At 45.6% G+C, this 21,505-nt stretch overlaps 7 protein-coding genes across 7 annotated transcripts; 4 read left to right on the top strand and 3 right to left on the bottom strand.

Moving 5' to 3' along the window:
• Positions 1–147: 147 nt before the first annotated feature.
• LOC120894283 (origin recognition complex subunit 1) lies at positions 148–3,090 on the bottom strand. The gene is made up of 3 exons (XM_040296785.1): positions 2,902–3,090; positions 2,637–2,822; positions 148–2,563 (listed from the first exon to the last, which is right to left on the bottom strand). Exons 1-3 carry the CDS (start codon positions 3,012–3,014, stop codon positions 235–237), a joined length of 2,628 nt encoding a protein of 875 aa, XP_040152719.1. The 5' UTR covers positions 3,015–3,090; the 3' UTR covers positions 148–234.
• Positions 3,091–3,459: 369 nt separating this feature from the next.
• Positions 3,460–6,841, top strand: LOC120896148 (DNA replication licensing factor MCM4). The gene is made up of 7 exons (XM_040300063.1): positions 3,460–3,654; positions 3,725–4,275; positions 4,350–4,448; positions 4,516–5,495; positions 5,568–5,934; positions 6,002–6,454; positions 6,528–6,841. Exons 1-7 carry the CDS (start codon positions 3,570–3,572, stop codon positions 6,621–6,623), a joined length of 2,631 nt encoding a protein of 876 aa, XP_040155997.1. The 5' UTR covers positions 3,460–3,569; the 3' UTR covers positions 6,624–6,841.
• A 372-nt stretch (positions 6,842–7,213) lies between these two features.
• LOC120896149 lies at positions 7,214–8,279 on the bottom strand. Its single transcript, XM_040300065.1, has 3 exons — positions 7,877–8,279; positions 7,531–7,791; positions 7,214–7,459 (listed from the first exon to the last, which is right to left on the bottom strand). Exons 1-3 carry the CDS (start codon positions 8,181–8,183, stop codon positions 7,263–7,265), a joined length of 765 nt encoding a protein of 254 aa, XP_040155999.1. The 5' UTR covers positions 8,184–8,279; the 3' UTR covers positions 7,214–7,262.
• A 2,034-nt stretch (positions 8,280–10,313) lies between these two features.
• On the top strand, positions 10,314–11,993 carry LOC120897234 (rhythmically expressed gene 2 protein). Its single transcript, XM_040301930.1, has 3 exons — positions 10,314–10,751; positions 10,884–10,966; positions 11,360–11,993. The coding sequence occupies exons 1-3, from the start codon at positions 10,384–10,386 to the stop codon at positions 11,917–11,919; spliced, it is 1,011 nt and encodes a 336-aa protein (XP_040157864.1). The 5' UTR covers positions 10,314–10,383; the 3' UTR covers positions 11,920–11,993.
• Positions 11,994–13,795: 1,802 nt separating this feature from the next.
• LOC120895078 (COP9 signalosome complex subunit 1b) lies at positions 13,796–16,281 on the top strand. Its single transcript, XM_040298095.1, has 3 exons — positions 13,796–13,983; positions 14,132–15,481; positions 15,553–16,281. Exons 1-3 carry the CDS (start codon positions 13,960–13,962, stop codon positions 15,637–15,639), a joined length of 1,461 nt encoding a protein of 486 aa, XP_040154029.1. The 5' UTR covers positions 13,796–13,959; the 3' UTR covers positions 15,640–16,281.
• Positions 16,204–17,753, bottom strand: LOC120895079 (corepressor interacting with RBPJ 1). The gene is made up of 3 exons (XM_040298096.1): positions 17,552–17,753; positions 17,193–17,473; positions 16,204–17,117 (listed from the first exon to the last, which is right to left on the bottom strand). The coding sequence occupies exons 1-3, from the start codon at positions 17,621–17,623 to the stop codon at positions 16,433–16,435; spliced, it is 1,038 nt and encodes a 345-aa protein (XP_040154030.1). The 5' UTR covers positions 17,624–17,753; the 3' UTR covers positions 16,204–16,432.
• A 2,098-nt stretch (positions 17,754–19,851) lies between these two features.
• On the top strand, positions 19,852–20,959 carry LOC120893910 (odorant receptor 82a-like). The gene is made up of 4 exons (XM_040296122.1): positions 19,852–20,069; positions 20,142–20,589; positions 20,649–20,801; positions 20,885–20,959. The coding sequence occupies exons 1-4, from the start codon at positions 19,852–19,854 to the stop codon at positions 20,957–20,959; spliced, it is 894 nt and encodes a 297-aa protein (XP_040152056.1).
• The last annotated feature ends 546 nt before the right edge of the window (positions 20,960–21,505 follow it).

Below are 21,505 nucleotides of genomic sequence, written 5' to 3'. Positions count from 1 at the left end.
TGAGAGTATTGACTTTCTGGAAGAGGATCATAGTTGTAAAAAGATGAATGAGATTAATGAAATGTTGAAAAACAATTCTACAATAATTGCAACGATTTTCTTTCGATTAACGCCATGTCATGTCAAGTATATAATTGTTCATTTTCGTTTAGATGATAGTACAGTCTTTTTTAATAGATCTTATTAGTTACTATGTTAAAATTATTGTCAAGTGTGTTTCCAGAACAGCTGTTTTTAAAGCAATTTGCTAGCCTGCAGGGCAAAATGTACATCGTCCGTGCTGATGTTAAGTAAAATTTTCTGATAAATATCACTTTTACCGCATTCGCATATAAGCAGGCGGGACGCCGCCAGACGCGCACAGATCGCCATAGCTCGGCCTGGATTGGGCACGATAATACCCGAAAATGCGGCCAGCGATTCGAACTGCGAATAAACGCCCAGAAAATTGCATTCCTCAATACCGGTACGGGTGACCTCCGCTGTAACGGCTTGCAGAAACAGTTGTTCCAAACGGGAACAGCTGCGGATGGTTTTCACCTTCGCGCTGGTGATCATTTCCGTCAGAGCTTGCTGCACGTGTATCATGGACACCGTAACCGACTCGTTCGATTTTCTTGCCTGATCGTCGGCCAATTCGGTGGCCCTGCGGCAAATGTCCAGTGCACGACGGGCATCGCCAGAAACGGCTGCCACTTTACGCGCCACCAGTTGCACCGCATCGCTGTTGAAAGCACTCATGCCTACCAAGCGGGCCATTACGATCTCCTGCAGCTGGCGGAAGTTGTACGGCTGGAACGTCAAACGTGTCAGCCCAAGTCGGGATGAAATTTTGCCCATCAGCAAACGCTCGGGCAGATCCATCGTGTTGGCAATGGTGACAACGATCAGCTGAGCCGTTGGCATGGTGGGCCAGTTCAGTAAGTTGTACACGACATCCTGCCGCTTATTGCAAAGAATGTCCAGCTCGTCCACCAGCAGCACCGTAGTGATGCGCCGCGGTGCTTTCGTGGTGAACCGTTTGTTCAGCAAATTGTACGCTTGCTCCCAGGCTAGTGTCTTCCCTGTCAGCTGCCGATAGATGTGCACATAAGCCTGACGTGGCTCGGTCAATCTCATACCATTGATGTCGACAAACTCGAACTTGGGTATGTCCTCCTCTTCGGACAGATGTTTGAGCGCCCGTAAAACGGCCGTCGTGGTGGCAGTCTTGCCCGTGCCCGGCACTCCCGATATATACATGCAGCCTCCGCAGCCGTCAAAAATCTTGCCCTCCAAAAAGTTGTAAATCTCTTCGTACTCTTTCTCGCGACACGGCAAACTGCTCGGTGTGGCCGACACGTGCAGCCGTTCACGCGCAACAGCCAGTTCGTTTGCACCGTCCTGTACTGGAGCGTCGCGGGAGTGAATGTTAGGTTTAATGGTGCCGTCACGGATGAGCTTCATTTTGTTCGCACTTTTGGGCGTCCCTTTGCTGGCACTTGAAGGAAGTGTGGCACCAACAGAGGACAGACGACTGTTTCGTTTTGGCGTTTTAGGTTCGTCTATCGGCAGAGGTTCTAGTTTTTTGGGCGACAGCTCTAGCAGGCGGGACACGCGACGCCCGTTGGAACATTCCTCGATTATGTTAGATAGTTGAATGTTTCGCTTTGGAGTGCCAACTTGCGATGCGTGTGTGCTGGGTGTTTTCAAAATGCTTTTCCTATGAGAGCGTCCCGACGGGGTGCTTACGCTTTCAACATCCGCAGGCAGCAACGATTTACGGCACTTGGGAGGTGAAACGTGCTCTGGAGGAACGGAAGAAGATGTGACTCTTTTGCGCAACGATTTGGGTGATTCTGTATTTTTTTGATTCTCCGAAAGTCTCAGTTTTATCTTTATCTGCCGCTCGCTCGTTGTTGCTCCGTCCCTGACGATTGAGTAGTTCAAACATTCGTCATCGGTGCCGCTATTGGACGCGTAAGCGCTTGGCTTTGGGTGTAGCCTTAAATTCATTGAGCTTCTACGGACTTTCTGCAGCTTCTCCTGGTTTGCAGTCGGTCTCCTGTTTTCGCTATCGCTTATCTCTATCTCGCTGAGAATGTCCGTAATTTCATCGATATTTTGCTTCACATCAATCAGCTTAACGGCCCAACGATCTTCGATTAATTTACTTTTCTGGTTCGGGCTGAGCGAAGCCATATTTTCCAACGACTTGGTGCGCGTCAGCTTCAGCTTGGGCGTTTTGGGCGTTTCTATGATCGGTTCGTTCGACCGATCGTACATCGATCTTCTCTTTCGTGGCGTTGTCGCATCGACCATCGGAACCAACGCATTTAGGGACCATTTTCTTCCGGATGCTTTTTCTAGCTTGTAGCGAGCGAAAAACGATGGGCCGTGCGAGGAAGATTTCAGTGCTTGTATCTCTGCCAAATTGGTCTGCAGTGGCACGTGTTCCACCCAGCAAAGGTTGAAAATGGTTTCAATCGATATGTCGGGACTGAAGCGAGAATCGGCTATTACTTCACGGGCATCGAAAGTGTAGTTCTCGTCGCCCGTTATCAGTTTTGGTAATGCTGACGGTCTGATTGATGAGAAAAACAAGAGCAAAATAAATTATTTTCAAACGTTCAAACTGGTGCCCCATTGACATTTACCTGGAATACCATTCCACAATCGCTCGGCATGGGTCCATATTGGTGCAGTCCGAATTCAACACCTCGTACATGTGGACGATGCGTGCCACATCACAACCATCGATCGAGTCCGGTTCCGCCGCATCCATGTCGGAGACGAGTACGTAATTACCCACCTCTAGCGTGAGGGCGCCGAAAATACATTTTCTTCGCAACGAAAAGTAAAAAGTAATTAATACATCATTTGCTATGTCTGCCAACCATATCAAGAGTCTGTGCGACTTACGAGTAGAACGCGGCAAAGCGATTTTTCACACAATTCACATCTGGCTGGTACTGCTTGCCTACCCATGTAATCGGCGAGCTAAACTTATTATTATTATACGATTTGCTTTTCATCTTTTTAAACAACTTTTACAACAAATTGGCCACAGCACCGTAAGAACAACACAACCACTGCTATTTGGCGCGAACACAGTGATGTTTATGAAATGAAATGGTTCACAAACGGTTCAACGGTTGAACCGTTTCGTGCATAAGGTCTGCTCAAGCAAAGGTGAGTAGAGATTTGTTTTGTTTATTATTTTATACTTACAACAATAAAAGCGTTATGAGGGATGAGGAATTATAAAACTGAGAGGAAAAATACAACACTTTTTTGGTTATTCACTATTTTATGTGTAGAATACGTATTTAATCTGTAATAAAACAATATAAATTCATTTTCCATTGTATACACTTTTGTGAACCTTGATATTTGCTTGATAAAATTCTTCGTGTTATTATTTTCTTGGCAACTGTCGCAAAGCGCGCGCTTTTTCTGTTTATCAAGAGAATTGCCTCGCTTGTTGTACTGTGTGTGGTGTTGATTGCTAGCTGGTCCGATTTTCTAACTCATTCCCTGCTTTGCTCGTGCTGTTAGTTGTTGTCTGTCTAATTTCATAACGCACTAAAATGTCTAGCCCTGCAAGATCAACCCGTAGCCGTCGGGGTGGAGATAGTTCGCAGGAAAATTCTCAAAGAACTCCAATGAAGCAGAGTAAGACGCGCGAATGAATTGACGTTGAGTACGACGACGCATCACCCTGAAACTTTTTTCTATTTTACAGGCACTTCCAACAGTGAAACGGAAACGCCAATGCGCATTGGAAGCAGCATGCCGACCAACGGGGCGAGTGTGGCGATCGAAAGCTCCGATCAAGTAACGGTGCCCACTTCGCCCGCGGTCGACCAGCCGGTGTTGCAGGCGACCAGTCCCTACGGCCGTGCTGCTGGTATGAGCCAGATTGACATCAGCTCTCCGCTGAACTACGGGACACCCAGCTCGATGGGATCGATTCGTACGCCCAGATCCGGTGTTCGCGGTACACCGATGCGCCAGCGACCGGATCTGCGGGTGGATAAGCTTCCGCGCCAAGTGAATGTAGGCAGCTCGGATGCACATCTCGATCCGATACAAGAAGAGAGCCAAGCCTCGGCGGGTGACATTCCCAGCTCCGGTCCCCGTTTGGTTGTGTGGGGCACGAATGTCGTCGTGACGGAATGCATGAGCAAGTTTAAGCAATTCATCTTGCGCTACATCGACCCGAACGCGGCACAGGATGAATTGACGGAAGGCATCAATCTGAATGAGCCACTGTACATGCAGAAGCTGGAAGAGGTAAAGGAAACGCTAGGGAGCTATACCTACAACTTCAGTGTATTGATTGTATTTTTATTGTTCGTTTTGTACAGATCCACACATTGGAGGAACCGTACTTGAACTTCAATTGTTCGCATCTGAAAACGTTTGACGAGACGTTGTACCGTCAGCTGATATGTTACCCGCAAGACGTAAGTTTAAGAAGGATCGGCATTGTTAAACCGCGTAAGTTAACCAATCGGTTTCTGTTCCGTTCAGGTGATCCCTGCGCTGGATATGGCGGTGAATGAGATGTTCTTCGAGCGGTACCCGGCAGCTATACTTGAGCATCAGATTCAAGTACGTCCGTTCAATGCGGACAAGACACGCAACATGCGTGCACTCAACCCAGAGGATATTGATCAAATCATCACGATCAGCGGCATGGTGATCCGTACGTCAAACATCGTGCCTGAAATGCGCTGTGCGTTCTTCAAGTGCTCGATTTGCAGCTTCTCCGTCGTGGTGGAGCTGGAGCGGGGCCGCATTGCAGAGCCGACGCTTTGTTCGCACTGCAACACGAACCACTGCTTTCAGCTCATCCACAATCGCTCGCAGTTCGCTGATCGTCAGCTGATCAAGCTGCAGGAATCGCCGGACGATATGGCGGCTGGGCAAACGCCCCACAACGTGCTGCTGATGGCGCACGAAGACTTGGTGGACAAAGTGCAGCCGGGTGACCGTGTGACGGTGACCGGTATCTACAAGGCGATGCCGATACAGGAGAACCCTCGTCAATCGGCAATGAAATCGGTTTACCGCACGCACATCGATGTGCTGCACTTCCGCAAGGTGGACGAGAAGCGGCTGTACGAGGAGGAGGAGGGTAAGGACCACATGTTCCCACCGGAGCGGATTGAGCTGCTGAAGAAGATTGCGGAGAAACCGGATGTGTACGATCGGTTGGTGCGCTGTATCGCTCCGTCCATCTACGAGAACACGGACATCAAGAAGGGCATCCTGTTGCAGATGTTTGGCGGGTCGAAGAAAAAGCAGGCCACCTCTGGGCGGCAGAACTTCCGTGCCGAAATACACATTCTCATGTGCGGTGATCCCGGAACGTCCAAATCGCAGCTGCTTCAGTACGTGTACAACTTGGTACCACGCACCCAGTACACATCCGGCCGTGGATCTTCGGCGGTCGGTTTGACGGCCTACGTTACGAAGGACGCCGAGACGCGACAGCTGGTGCTGCAAACGTACGTACTCATTTGCGCAAAGGTGTGGTTCGAATTTCACAAATAATGTGTTTTTTTCTTCCTTCAAAACAGTGGTGCTTTGGTGCTGGCAGACAATGGCGTGTGCTGTATCGATGAGTTCGACAAGATGAACGATTCGACCAGAAGCGTGTTGCATGAGGTAATGGAACAGCAAACGTTAAGCATTGCAAAGGTGGGGATTATCTGCCAGTTGAACGCTCGCACATCGATTCTGGCTGCTGCCAATCCTTCCGAATCTCAATGGAACAAGAACAAGACGATCATTGAAAACGTGCAGCTGCCGCACACGCTGATGTCCCGCTTCGACTTGATTTTCTTGATCTTGGACCCTCAGGATGAGGTGTTTGATCGGCGGCTCGCGGCTCACTTGGTGTCGATGTATTATGCAACTCGCGAAGAGGACGAAGATACGCTAGTGGTAAGTTGCCATTCGACTCCCTGCCTAGTGTCCATTCCATTATAGCAATTGTTTCTCCGCTTTTCAGGACATGAGTGTGCTGCGTGACTACATTGCATATGCCAAGGAACACATCAATCCTGTGCTGTCTGAGGAAGCCCAGCTGCGGCTCATTCAAGTGTACGTCGACATGCGAAAGGTGGGCGCAGGTAGAGGGCAAATTTCGGCCTACCCTCGGCAGTTGGAAAGTTTGATCCGTCTGTCGGAGGCTCACGCTAAGGTGCGTCTCAGCGAAACGGTAGATGTGCAGGACGTCGAGGAAGCTTGGCGACTTCATCGAGAGGCGCTGAAACAATCGGCGACGGATCCACTGTCCGGCAAGATTGATGTCGGTATCCTTACCACGGGCTTGTCCAGTGAGGCTCGCAAGAAGCGCGCAGAAGTAGTGAAGTCAATCAAGGCAAATCTTAAAGCAAAGGGTAAAATCTCCACCATTCCATATCAGAAACTGTTTGGCGAAATCAAGGACGGTTCACAAGTGGTAAGTTAGACTAGCATTGCACAATAATGGAGATCTAAGTTTGATCTTGTTTTTTTTGTTTTTGCTTTTGCAGCTCATTACAAAGGAAATGTTTGAAGACGCTCTCAAGGAATTGCAGGACGAAGGAGTGATCGTTATCGTTGGCAACAACACCATTCGCGTTTGTTAATTTTCTATCCTCATAAGCTTACACTATCATCGTGTGTGTGTGTTTTTTTATGAACATATCGACCCATTGTACCTTGAAATGAATAGTTTTTGGAATAATCCTAAGGTAATATTTTTCATTTACTTCATAATAATAAATAATTAAAAATAATATTTACTTATGTTTGTCCTAGTAAATATTACGATTTTTTGATAATACACATTGCCATCCTTTTCAAATCGTATGAAGTAAATCAATCATGCCAGAGCTTTACTTATGGAGAATCACTACACATTTCGCATTGGTTCGGTCCTTTGTAGAATCAGAATGTGCAGATATGCATCCTATTTTCCCACAACGTGTAAGCATGAACATTAAGATAAACGAGACTTAATTAATGTTTCATGCCTTAGCGGTCGTGACCGACCTCTAGTACAGGATGACGAGTGTTATTTATATCACCGAACCTTCATTTCTTTCTTTTTTTGCTGCGGTTGGACGGGTTAAATGATAATCGAATCAGGGCACGATATTTTACTGAAGCCGACAGATCCATCATCAGTTGCTCAATGTTTACCTGAGTATTCAAAACGCTTTAAGAATGTGACAAATTTGTTTTGCCTATTTGTATGCTACAATAAATTTTATTTTAAATAACTATTACACCTTTCCACTTTCACCTTCTTTTTTGAGCGGTTTCAAATCGTCCAAATAGATGGTGTGTTTTTCGAACAGCTGAACCAATTCTTCGCTCGGCTTATTGTACTCTCGGTCAAACTCGGACCCAACGCTCCAAAGCGACTCCAGATCGTATTGTTCTCTCGCCTTGGTGGAGAAAATGTGCAGAGCAATGTTTCCTACAAGCATGGTACAATGGAACTCCAGTGAGTATAACTATAAAGCGTTTTGACAGCATATTCCACATTACCTAGATCCAGCGCCATCCAGTCGCTGCTAGATTCGCCTTCAATCTTTGGTATGATATCGCTGGGATGTCGTTTCATTTTGAACACCTTCCGCACAAACTCGGCCATTCCTCGCATGTGTCTTACACTGCGACCCGTGACGATGCACATGTAGTCTACGTACTTAATGTCCTTTGGCACCGTGCATACAAAAATATTTATAGCACTGTTCAGTCGCAGTACCGTTACCAAATCTTCTATCTCGTACACTCCTGTTTTGCCTCCTGCAATGAGGAACAAATAATTATGCAACAAAGAGTTAGATTGTCTGTCACCATCTAATTATCCCGGTGGCTGCCGCTTACTTACTGGACAAATTGATACCACTGTACATGTCTGGCAAATCGTGAATCTTTTCCGGCTGTTGTAAACCCGCTTCGTGAATCTGCCGCTCCTCGTCCACGTCTAGAATTACCGGAGCGTCGGTATCTCGAAACACCTGATATTTGGCAGCAATTGAGCGAGCGCTTGGGACGTGCTGTTCTTTGCCCTTCGTTTGTTTGCGGATATCTTCTAGGGGAATTTTCGACGAAAACTCATCATGAAATGATCGGAATGCAGGTAATACTAACGCTCGATTCAACTTAGGTATGGATCTTCGCATAGCGTTGGCCATAGTTAACACCAAATAGCAGTACAGGCGTTGGTAAGAGATCGAAAACAACGTGAAATTAGGAAAGAATGTAACGTGCGACGACAGTATAAACAATAACAAACATTGCACAGTAGGAACAGCTAGGTCATGGCTGGATGACTTTTTTATAGCATAAACATTATGGTATGTTTTGAAAAGTTTCCATTGACAGAAAGTTCATGCGGTCCCCGAGATACACGGTTTATGGGGACCGAAAACGGCCGCAAAATACCGCGTATCTCGGATTTCCGCGTAAGTCGAATCTCGTGAATTCCAGCTAAAATCAGCGGCGGATCTAACGGTAGGCGGACTAGGCGGTCGCCTGGGGCCCCGCCGATTTAGGGGCCCCGTAGATCGCCATTCTATAGTATGCCGTATGGGCAGAGTACAAGCGACAAGGGCCCCCGGAAGGATGGCCGATAGGGCCCCGAGGTTGGCGAATCATTTGTACCCCCCCCCCCCGTCAGCAACAATTTTTAGAGTTTGCGACTGATGATCGAAGGGGGCCCCGCTGATTCATTTGCACCCCCCCCCCCCCCCTTAGCAAAAACTGAAGAGTTTGCGACTGATGATCGAAGGGGGCCCCGACGGCATTTCAAATTTACTGTTCAATCTCCCAACAGCAACTTTAGTGCCGCAACCCCCCCCCCCCCACAACATTTACCATTTACAGAGGGCCTCTACTCGTCGTTCCGCCTAGGGCCCCTGATACCCTAGATCCGCCACTGGCTAAAATATCACTAATATTCGAGTAATTTTGCAAGTAGGGGGCGGTTTTAGTCACTTTATGAATTATTTGATATGATTCTGACTGAATATAACAGTTCAAAACATTTTGAAATAGATTTTAACATTCGATCGAACGGGAAATTATTTGGCAATTTACAATTGGTGTGTCAAATCAGTGCAATTTGCTCAAAGAACTATTAAATTTAGAAAACCGCGTATCTCCGAATCCGCGTATAAGAGGTACCGTGTATCTCGGGGACTGCCTGTATTCATGATAAATTCAAAAAATATCCGTTAAAGGACCGAACTTTACACCGTATTTTTACATGTATGATTGATAAAAATTAATCTAATCGATTGCAAACCTATTTAAATTACTGTGTATTTGTTTAGCATCGGTACATTTGTAACGGATCTCTCTATTGTTTTATCATAATCTTTCAATAGCTTAAGGCCGGGTTTATGAAAATGTTGCGATTTGTTGCCAAATCGTATAGATCAATTGGCCAATTTATGTTGCGGGAACATTTTTGTTGCAAGCGAAAGAAATCGATTTTTGTCATGTTTTTTTTTTGCTGCAGGAACATTTTCGAACCAAAAAAAAAGTTTTACTTAGTTTTGAATTGTTTTTGTGACCAAATACGTGCATAGTTTTTTAAATAAATAGAAAAATCCAGAAATGTTGCCATTGAACAAATGTTACCGCACGATGTTGTAACAGATACGAGCCTAAAATGCTCCTTTTGTTGAACATTTTCAAATAAAATTGATGCAACGTATTAAACACAATCAAGACTATTTTACAAAACTCTGCAAAGCTTTACAATTCGTGAAAAATAAAATAAAACAATGCCACTGAAAGGCGATTTCACAATAAGACAATATGTAAAATGCGATAATTTGTTATCATCGAAACCATTTCGGTTGTTGGATGCTTAAAGAAGAGGACGCTACGCAAATGCTGTTGATATCGATGTAAAAATGACGAGATAGATGTATACAAAACAAGTTGAATGACATAATGCGCCGGTTCAAAGATACGTGCTATGTATGATGGTTGTATTTGTTTCTGTTTGCCTATAAACAGCTATGTCAACAATAAGCGGCATTTGCCCTTTTCTTAGGGACACTCTAAGATGCGTATAGTGATATGATTAAGTAGATAAGCACGTTACACGGAAGACGCGAAAGCAACCATATATCATGGACGTTTTATTGCGTATGCAGCTTTCGTTCGTAAGGTGAAATGCATTCCTCTGCAACATAGGAAAAATATCATATCTTCTGTGTGGGGTAATAGTGCGAAGAAACCGGTTGTACGTAGTAAACTTTTAGCAAGAATATTTGTACAGCTCGTAACACAGAATCCATCCCGACAACACACGAAAAATAAATCAGTAACCAAAACATTGCTCGCCTTATCAATGAGATAAGCCGTGTCACGCACACACTGATGTTCGCCGGGCAAACACAACGAAAAGGCTTGGCCGTGTTCGGATTGGATGCATCTGCCCATCTATCTCGGGACACGAAGAACCAACTGGCCAAATCAGCCGGCGAGGTTGCACGGTTGTTATTACGCTTGCGACTGTTGAACCGCACGCTTCGTGATACGCAAGTAGCTCGTCCCTGGTTTGCGCAAGTTTTAAACCTTAGATTTCGCACGATGAGTTTGTCCCGGTTCCGTTTGATTACGTTCGATGTACATAATACGCTGCTACAGTTCCGCTCTAGCCCAGGCAAGAAGTATGGTGAAATTGGTGCAATGTTCGGTATAAGCAACAACAACAACCAACTAGTCTCAAACTACGTCCAAAGCTGGTAAGTGTTAGATGGCGGGGGCTCCACGGGTCATGTTGGGCAGGGTGCTCGCCCAACGCGATATCGGTCCGGGTGCGATAACGAGGATTCTCCCGTCTTTTCGATTCTCTTTCCCCGTTATCCGATCGATAGGCACAAAATGAATCGGCTCCATCCGAACTTTGGACTGAAGACGAAAATTACCTACAAACAATGGTGGCAGATGATGATAGACGGTAAGTCGATGGATTAACATAAATTACGTAATGCTCAGGACATACGACCTAGCATATTATGCAGGAGTGAGCTGGCAAACTAAACGGAGAAGGAGTAGTTTGTAGCGATCTTGAAAATGACGGTTGTATTCTTTCGAACAAGAGTGGGTCAGTGTCGGATCGATGGATAGAAGCACATGGCCTAGTGTGTGGTTGCCGCCACCCTGTGAATCGTTATCAAGCGGTGCTTTAGTGCCATTGAATCTAATGGCCGATAGGGGCATGCGTGGTTGCGATTGTGCGATCTGATAGGGTCAATGATTTATTTTACAGTGGTTTTACAGCTCTATGATATTGATTTGTTGGTGTATTTTTTACATGATGCTAATCATACATTTTACGTTTGAATTTTAGGCATTTTTAATGAAAATGGTACACACAACACGCCGCCAGAGAAGATTGAACAGATGACCGAGCATTTCATGGAGTACTTCAAAACGAGCGTCTTTTGGCAACATTGCTATGGTTCGGTGGACTTTCTGAATTACCTGAAGCTTCAGCGGCATGTGGAGTCCGGTGGCCAGAAAGAACCACCGTTCAAGCTGGGAGTGATCTCAAACTTTGACCCCCGGCTAGACGTATTGTTGCGGAACATGAAAATCAACCACTATTTCGACTTTGTGCTGAACTCGTATGATGTGGGCTATATGAAACCGGCCCCGGAAATATTTGACCGTGCGATGAAGGCAGCCGAGATTAAGGATCTCAAACCACACCAATGTTTACATATTGGGGCGACACCGGCGACCGATTACTTTGGCGCACGAAATGCTGGATGGTACAGTCTGCTGGTGCACGAAAAGTCGGCGGAAGAGTTGACACGCAAATACGGCCAGTTGGTCGAGGACAACCATGTGTTTTCTAGTCTGTTTGATATTCACAAGAAGATATCGAATGATTACATGAGATGGTAAATGATATTAGCTGTGTGTGAGTGAGTGAAAATGTTACACTTTATGAATAAAACTGTTTTCAATTTGATTCGTTATTGCTCCATTTTGTTTAACTCCATTAACTGTGCTTTTAAAGATTCATTGGGCCTTACTCTATTCAGCAGGTTCAATAATATATCAAACTATCATTCAAAATCGGCTCCGAAAGCGGAATTGACTTCGAAATCGAAGCCGGTTTCAGTATCTCCATAAGACATTTGGATCCAATGATGCGTATTTATAGCCGCAAAGAATAAAAATGTACTTGTAAACGATCCATTCTCATGGAGATCCCCGGACAGATATCGCTTCTGAAAGTTCTTATTTTGATTCAAGAACTGATTCCCACTCCGAAGCTAATTCCAATTCTGGAGTCAATTCTGTTTCCGTTACCGAAACAAATAGCGATTCCCATGTCGATTCCGATTCCAGAGTCAATTCTGATTTTGGAATCGATTTCAGCAGTGGAATTGGCTCCGGAATTGATTCCGAACATGGAATCGGGTAGGTTCGTTTCCGAGTTCCCACCACTAATCCACACACAAGTAGTGATGGGCGTTTCGGAGCGCAACAACGGCCCCGGAGCCGGCTCCGGACTAACGGCTCCGGAGCCGGCTCCGGAGCTGGCTCCGCACCAACGGCTCCGGAGCCGGCTCTGCTCCGACGGCTCCGGAGCCGGCTCTGCTCCTGAGCCGGCTTCGCACCAACGGCTCCGCACTAACGGCTCCGTAGCCGGCTCCGGACTAACGGCTCTGCACTCACGGCTCCGTTCCAACGGCTGCGGTGCCAGTCTTCAGGCCTACCGTTCCGGGGCCGGCGACGAATCAACGGCTCCAGACCAACGGCTCCGATCTAACGGTTCAATAGAGACATCATTGTATGATAGCGTAATAAAAAAACGAATGTATCTTCTCGCACGTGTGGAAACCAATACACGATGTGATTGCAGTATTGACATGCATGACGTTGTGTAGCATTCGTTGGTCTCGCTTTTCTTGACAATATTCAAAAGTCATCGATGTTTTTTTGATAAATTCTTTTAAACATGACCTACTCCGCTATTTATTTATTTACGGATTTTCTCGATTGAAACTTAATAGAAAAAGTTATTTTGGTCCTTTGTGTTAAAACCGGCTCCGGAGCCGTTGGAGCGGAGCCGTTGGTGCGGAGCCGGCTCCGGAGCCGTGGGTGCGGAGCCGGCTCCGAAATTGTCTGGAGCCGGTCGGAGCCGGCTCCGGCTTCGGAGCCGTTTTGCCCATCACTACACACAAGCATACAAATTTGCAAAATTGCTGAACCAGAACGTTATGAAATATTTCACATTTTTTTGCATTTCAGTCACCATCTCATGAGGATCGACCACTGTTTATGGTAGTTGGCTTCTGCACGCACAAGCATATTTCCTAAAAGCACCTTGGTCTCAACTGTCAACACGGTGCCTCAATCATAGTGGCCAGATTATTTTGGCGATAGGTGCATCAAAATTTTATCGGTAGTTTTAGGTAGGTTAAAACTCTAAACTAAACTGGGTTATGCATGCTTTATCTAGGATATGGATTAGATTTGGTTCAGCGGTTACACAAATGAAGGTTTTTCTGAAGTGTTGATCTGAAAATTGTACTAGGAATTCTAAGCCAAAGAAGGACTAAGATGCACATTTTTTTCTCAGTGGTGGGAAGTTCTTTTTCTCGGGGCTCCACGCGACTGCTTAGGGCCGCAGCAGTGTTCCATTGGATACGATTTTATCGTACGTGCTGTCATTTGATTTTCGCTGGATTATTTAGATAAATTTGATTGTTTGGCTGAGTTTTATAGTTCAATGATTAAAAAAATTTAGATTTTTTCCTTCAAAACCTAGATATATATATATACATCGGTATTTCTGGTCACTCTGGCCTCAATGTACAGAAAAAATACAGTCACACACACCGATGAACAAAAGCCAATAGAAAAGGAATTGCAGTGTACGCAAAGGATACAATATTTTCTGCTAAACCTTATTGTTCAAGTTCATCGTGCAAAATGCCTCTGCCCGGATGTTTTTCGGTACGATCTTCGTCTAGAGACATTCGTGCATTCTATAGCCAGAAAGTGTTACACTCGCCATTGTGGGGGTTTCGCTTTGGGCTGAAGAAGATTCTGACTATGATAAACATCGTACACTGTTATGATTATGGTTCTTTTATTTTTGCAGAATGCAGTCGAGCCGATGCAGGTGGATGTACAGCCAGAAGACAACGAAAACAACGAGGAGGACATGTACATAGTGGAAAACCCGTCGATCGATCTGGAACAACTTGCCAACCAGTACACGGGGCTGGCAAAGCTGCACCGGCTAATCTACGTTGCGGACCACTGCCCGACGCTGCGCCTCGAAGCGCTCCGGATGGCCATAAACTATGTGACGACCACTTACAACGTAACGCTGTACCAGCATCTGCACAAGAAGCTGGCAGACAATGTCAGCACGCTGTTTCTGCCCGACGTTGCCTCCCAGTCGACCGGCTCGCAAGAGATACCCTCCTTCGATGCGACCTGGGTTGAGTCGAAGAGCAAAAAGTCTGCCCTGAAGCTGGAGAAGCTAGACTGCGATCTGAAGAACTACAAGGCCAACTCGATCAAGGAAAGCATCCGGAGGGGACACGACGATCTGGGTGACCACTATCTGAACTGCGGCGATCTGTCGAACGCGCTCAAGTGCTACTCGCGGGCCCGCGACTACTGCACCAGCGGTAAGCACGTGGTGAACATGTGCCTGAACGTGATCAAAGTGTCGATCTACCTGCAGAACTGGTCACACGTGCTCAGCTACGTCTCGAAGGCGGAGGGTACGGCCGAGATCGCGGAAACGTCCAAGGACAAGGATCCGAACCAGGTTGTGATTACACGGCTCAAGTGTGCCGCCGGGTTGGCCGAGCTGGCGACCCGTAAGTACAAGTCGGCGGCCAAGCACTTCCTGCAGGCCAACTTTGACCACTGCGAGTTTCCCGAGATGATCTCGACGAACAATGTGGCAATGTACGGGGGTCTGTGCGCACTGGCCACGTTCGACCGGCAGGAGCTGAAGCAGGTGATTGCGAGCAGCTCGTTCAAGCTGTTCCTCGAGCTGGAACCGCAGTTGCGCGATATCATCTTCAAGTTCTACGAGTCCAAGTACGATTCCTGCCTGAAGCTGCTGGACGAAATCAAGGACAATCTGCTGCTGGACATGTACATCGCGCCGCACGTCAACGCGCTCTACACGCAGATCCGCAACCGCGCACTGGTGCAGTACTTTAGCCCGTACATGTCCGCCGACATGCGCAAGATGGCTACCGCGTTCAACCGGTCGGTTGCGGCGCTAGAAAACGAACTGATGCAGCTGATACTGGAGGGCCAGATACAGGCACGCATCGATTCGCACAACAAAATCCTGTACGCGAAGGATGCCGACCACCGAAGCGCCACGTTCGAGAAGGCCATCAACGTGGGAAAGGAGTTTCAGCGGCGTACGCGAATGTTCATCCTGCGGGCGGCAATCCTGCGACGCCATATACACGTTAAGGTTTGTTCTACCTGCGCTGTGTGCTGTAGCAAGGCAATGGCATTGTAAAGAACCGAATTTTGCTCTTTCAGAATCAGCCGAGAGAAAGCAGCAATCATGGTACGGAAATCTGCGTCCCAGCGAGCGGATCATCGAGCGGCACCCTGGCGCGCAATTGATTGAATCTGACCGAGGAAGATTTTTTCGTTCGCTTCAAGAGAAAATCTAAATAATAAACAGCACGCCACGCGCCGATTCGACGCTTATCGTGCGCTGCCCGGCAGAGGAACTTTACTTAGCTACGCTATTTGCAAACCGTGACCGCTTCTAAACGGTCAGTCAGAAACCTTCAAACGTAACAAGTGCGAATGAAATGATAACAAATGAATTACTTTTGGGCTAGAGGTGAGGTAATGAAGGAGCGATGCGATATCGATGTGTGTTGCTGTCGTCAATTTTTTTTGTCGCATTAATAACTCAACTCAATGGAATAAGAATTCAGCGCGCGCTTTACCGATGCAGTCCTAATAGCCCGTGTTCGTGCTAACTACCTTGAGCTATCCACCGTCGACGGGATATCGAAGAGCAGGGAGGAGATAGAGACAGAGAGAGAGAGAGAGAGAGAGAGAGAGAGAGAGAAAGAGAAAGAGAGGAACAGTGGAACAGAGAGCACACACAGAGCGATTGCAGCTGGTACCACATCAGGGACACCGTTTCGGAAGAAAGCAGTAAACACATTTTAATTGCTTGTGGGAGTGGCTCTATTTATACGATATGTTGAGCGAAGTTTAAAATTTTCCAATAAACAAAATTAAATCTAATCCATTCCGTATTTTGGGTAAGAGTCGGTGAGTGGGTTACAACGCTTCCTGCAGGTCTCCGTATCGTACGGTCCTCGCGTATAGGTTTCTTGTTATTCGTAGCAGACTGCTGATATGAAGAGAGTTGTCTCTGAGACGCTCGATTACATCTTTAACGCCTACTGCGCTCACGCCGTGGGCTAGCGGAACGATCTCGGCGCTTGCTGTGCTTGGACAAATCATGGCTGCGTGATGGTCCTGCAGCGTGTGGTGAACGCGACCGGCTACGGTGTCGGCGGTTTTCCCGTCTATCGTGACCCCTTTCACGCTCCCGGCGATCGCCACCATCACCATTTCGCCCATCCGAACGATGGTTGGCCGATTTTTTGCTCTTCTTTTTCGAAGCACGAGTGTCCGGCTCGGAATCAGAAGCGGACGAACTACTGCCATCGGAGCTACTGCTGGAGCTGCTAGAGCTGGAACGTTTTTTACCTTTCTTTTTAGACGATCGCTGCCGCCGCTCGATTTTTTCCAACTTTTTCAACAGTTTCTTCTTCTGCTTCTTCGTCAGCGAGCGGATGAACTCTGTCTCCGGTTCGGCTTGCTCTACTTCCGGGTCCGCGACGAGCTTGTGTGACGTTACCAGCTCCTGTGCGCTACGCTTCATTGCGAGACCATCGTCTCGCAACTGCTGCTCCAGCTCACCCTTCGACAGAACCTGATTGGCTTCAGCTTCGGAATGGATTTTCTTCGCTTCACTCATCGAGAGGGAGTACATGGTGCATTCCTTATCGGTATTAATGTGTCCCCATTTGTGGCACTTTATGCAGCGAACATTGCGCACCTGTATGCCGAACCTGTTCCGCAGGGAAAACAATGAGATCAGTTGTGTTGGTCAGTGTAGAGGGGAAAAAGCAGCAAATACTACTTACGGCTGGTCACGAATCTCCGTGTCTCCCTTGCAGTAGCTTTCACGTGGTGCATTGTACTTGCGTTGCCATTCAAACTTGTACTCGGATTCGTTTGATTCCTGCTCACGCTCCTTCTTCATGCCCGGGGGGAGCTCGTACATAAAGTTGACGCTCAGTTTGTCCTTACTGTCGCGGCTGAGCATAGCCTTGTTGTCGTGCAATTCCTGCTCCTTTTCATACTGGTTCCGGAGCTCTTCCTGTTTTTTCTTGTATGCGTCAGCTTGCTGCTCCGCCATCCATACCTAGAAAATGTCGCAGTGGAAAACACAAAGATTGGCTTTACATTTCTATATTCCCTCAGCGCACCACCAGATGCTTACCCGCTTGAGATTGTCCCGTGAGGCGGGATGGAAAAACTTTTTGCACATGTAATTGTTAAAACCTTTCCCCATTTTCGCGGATTACTTTTGGATCTTGCAGGTAAAGAAAAATTAAGGAAATTGATAGATTTCAGGAGATGGCTCTTGTTTTGTTTTGTTTAGAATGGATTTTATGTTTTTCACTTTGACAGCAGGCATTGACACTGTGGAAAATCCAAAGGACAAATGCTCACTGAGGTGATATAAATTTGTACATACATCGTTCTATTAATTGCAAATTATTAAAATCCATAGTAATGTGGAAAAATTTTATTAAAGAAAAACAGAGTTTGACCTTTAAACTATTGATTTCTTGTTTCTTTTGTTACATAAAAAGAAGAATGATTAGAAATATTATTTCAGTACAAACATATTGCCCACCAGATGTCGCTAAATTATTTATTGCAGATATCCAAACACATCTAAAATTTAAAGGGTTGGTAGTAGTGGTGGGATCTCGGAAGGGGACCTACCCGATTCCGATTCCGTGTTGGGTTTTAATTCCGGAGCCAATTACGATTCTCGAATCGATTCCGATTCGGGAGCCGATTCCAGAACCGATTCCAGAGTTTACTCCGGACTCGTTTCCAGAGTCAACTCCGAATCTGGAGTCGATTCCGAATTCGGAACCGATTTGTCAGGAAACAGTATTGGAGTCTATATTCCTTTACGTTTCAAGTTAGTTACATTTAATTACATTTTCATACCAATTCAAAATCTCATATATGATGATCTCTGATGATCGTAATTTTTTTTATGTTATCGAGCAACAACCGTGTATTTAGATTACTGTCAGTTTTATTTCATTCTACTGAAATGAGTTACCTGACGGTAAAGAAACTGTAAAGAAATTTGGTTCTCGCATAACCAAGCTCAGTTGACTTTCTCAATTATTACTTACTTACTTACTTACTTATCCGGCGCTACAACCGCTTTGCGGTCTTGGCCTGCCTCAGGAGTGTCCGAAACCGCTCACGGTCTCGCGCCTTCGTCTGCCAGTCCGTTATCCCGGCCTTAATGGCGGATGCCTCCACGCCATCTTGCCACCTCAATTTGGGCCTACCACGCCTCCTCTTTTCTTGTGGACGGCCTAAAAAGACTTTACGGGCTGGGTCGTCCGTTTCCATGCGTATAACATGGCCAGCCCACCGGAGCCTGGCGAGCTTTATACGCTGTACGACAGTGAGGTCGCCGTACATCTCGTATAGCTCGTCATTATAGCGGCTCCTCCATTGTCCTTGCACACATACGGGGCCAAGTATCCTTCTGAGCATCTTCCTCTCGAACGCGGCTAAGAGGGTTTCGTCAGATTTGGACAGTGTCCATGTCTCAGAGGCGTATGTGAGTACTGGTACTATATAGGTACTATACAGTCCCAGCTTCGTCCGTCGCAACAGGTTATTTGAGGTGAACTGCTTTTTCTCAATTATTACATCTCATAAATTCTTCTGGAGGTTGAAAACGATACGGCATAAAGATACTGTGGTGGATTGCTTATAGCAATATCTTAGTTGTAATCAGGTAGCCATTGGTTACAGCAACTGTGGTTACACTGAATAGCGAATAAATGGAGCTAGTCTTAGTTAAATTTTAGAACGGTGTACATCGTCTTTCAATCGCTCCCAAAATACGCTATTGAATGGTCCTGTCTTTTCTGGGTTGCGGTTCCACTGTAATTGTGAGGTAGAGGTGTAAACAACTATATACTTAAATATGATTAGTAATCAACTGAACTGCCACTAAGGAACCTACTGTATCCAGCATGTATAATTCAGATCAAAGGGTAAACTTTGCGCAATTTACACATGGCAAGAAAAGGTACACATTACAGCGCTTTTGATGTATCAAATGTCTTTCACTGGGACACATTCTCACACTGAATAATAAAATATACTTGCACAGTGTTGTGCACATTAAAATCATCGCAAGTCACCACGACCATATCATTCGTACCACATCTAACGATCAGTGAACAGTTTTAAGGTGTTTTTTGGTGCGACATGTCTCAGCTCAATGAATTTCCGGCCTATCAATTCCGATTGATTCGTTTCTGTGGTGTCGTGGAACAACCATCCTTAAAAAACAATGTGCGATGTTTGTTTGCATTCACTCTCCTTTGTTCGTTTGGACCACTTCATGTATGGTATCTCGCTAAAACTCCTGTGTTGGATCTGGTGGTAACGTGTGAAGAGATCATGCTCATTCAACTGTGCTTTGTTATGGTACTCAAGTTTAATTTGTTCATAACTTATCGTTCTGGAATGTATAATTTGGTAGAAGCGTTCAAACGCATTCTGAAGTGTATCGACACAGATGATTTTGCACGATTTGTGAAATGCAGCGAGCTGCATGCAAAATTGCTGAGGGCTTACGTGATCGGCACATCTATAGTGCTGTTATTGTACGAGCTGAACGCAATAGTTGCTAGCATTACGCTATCCCTGCAACAGAACAAGGTTTGTTTTGTGACCCCATTCAGGTATTTATTGTTCCTATGTTTGTTAGATAGATGGCAACGTCCTGTTATAAATTTAGTCCTTTTTTGTAACAGCTTCCCATTTGACTATCAACATCCGATCGTGTTTGCTCTTACTTTTTTACACAACTTTGATGCAATGCTGGTAACCGTGTGCACGAGCGTTACGGTTGACTCGTGTTTCTCCGAGATGGCCAGTAATCTTACTATCCACTTCGATATCGTGCGAGAACGGTTTGAAAAACTCGATCTTTCCGCTGCTCAACCGTATGCCGAACACCAGCTAAGAAATGTAATCACCTATCACCGCGAAGTGTTGTCGTTGGCGCAAAAGATGGTACAACTTTACCAACAGTCGGCGTTTTATTTGCTGCTGTTAGTATCTACAATACTGTGTCTGTTGGGCTATGAGTTTGTAATGGTAAGCAACATTTACAAGCGAATGCAAGTTGCAATATTGGCTTCTATTATGATTGGGCAAGCTGCTATTTACACCTACCACGGGTCAGCTATCAGCGTCAAAGTGAGTAAAAAGTATAATTAAAAGCATAATACAATAAATAATCTTTGGTACTACTGTAGAGTGTATCCGTTGCTGATGCAATTTATGGAACCAACTGGTATGATGCTCGTCTAGCCGTTAAAAAGCTGGTATATATCTGCTTGATGCGAGCTCAAAAGCCTGTCATTATGAAGAGTGGCTTCATAGAAGCATCCTTGCCGACACTGAAAAAGGTAAGAACAATCTGTCTGAATAGCATTTAACGAAATGATGAACCCTTTTTATCTAAGGTTTTGGAATTAAATTGTATTCACAGATTTTAAGTTCCAGTGCATCGTACATAACTATGCTTATGTCGCTTGAGGCTGACTTGAACGAGAAAAAAACTTGAAACACAAGTCCTATGAAATTATTTATATTGTACGCGCGTGAAATGTACGCTTCTTACGCAGTTCTGTAGTAATTTACACTGAGCACTTATTCAGCATGTAGCTTATAGATTTGATAAAGGTGCAGCTTTTAAAGCTGATGGACCCTACACGTTCATACAAGAGTGAATAAATGTTAAATGGTGCCTAGTGCATAATACAATATCGCTTGTGATCATTTTTATCATTTTCGTCTAAAATAAAACGTTGATTATCTGGAGTGCTGCGGGTTGGGTGATTGTCATCTACAATTGTGTTGTAAATTGATTGCTAATTGGACCTAGTAGTCTCTCTGCGTATGTAATGGTTCTCAGAAGACATGTTCTACAGGACTATTGAGTATATTGACCAGTGCTGCAAAATGTCATGAGCATCACGAGATATTCACCAACGAAAACAATGAACATATCCGTGGTACACCGGTGGACAAAAAGATAGGAAAAAAAAATTGTTGTGTGTTTTTTGCGTGCAATAGGTGTGTCATCGCCAACAGTTGTTGTTGTTGTTAG

Source organism: Anopheles arabiensis, chromosome 2 (genome assembly GCF_016920715.1).
Source record: "Anopheles arabiensis isolate DONGOLA chromosome 2, AaraD3, whole genome shotgun sequence".
In the NCBI taxonomy this organism is placed as follows: domain Eukaryota; kingdom Metazoa; phylum Arthropoda; class Insecta; order Diptera; family Culicidae; genus Anopheles; species Anopheles arabiensis.
This window is presented reverse-complemented; position numbering and strand designations above follow the sequence as displayed.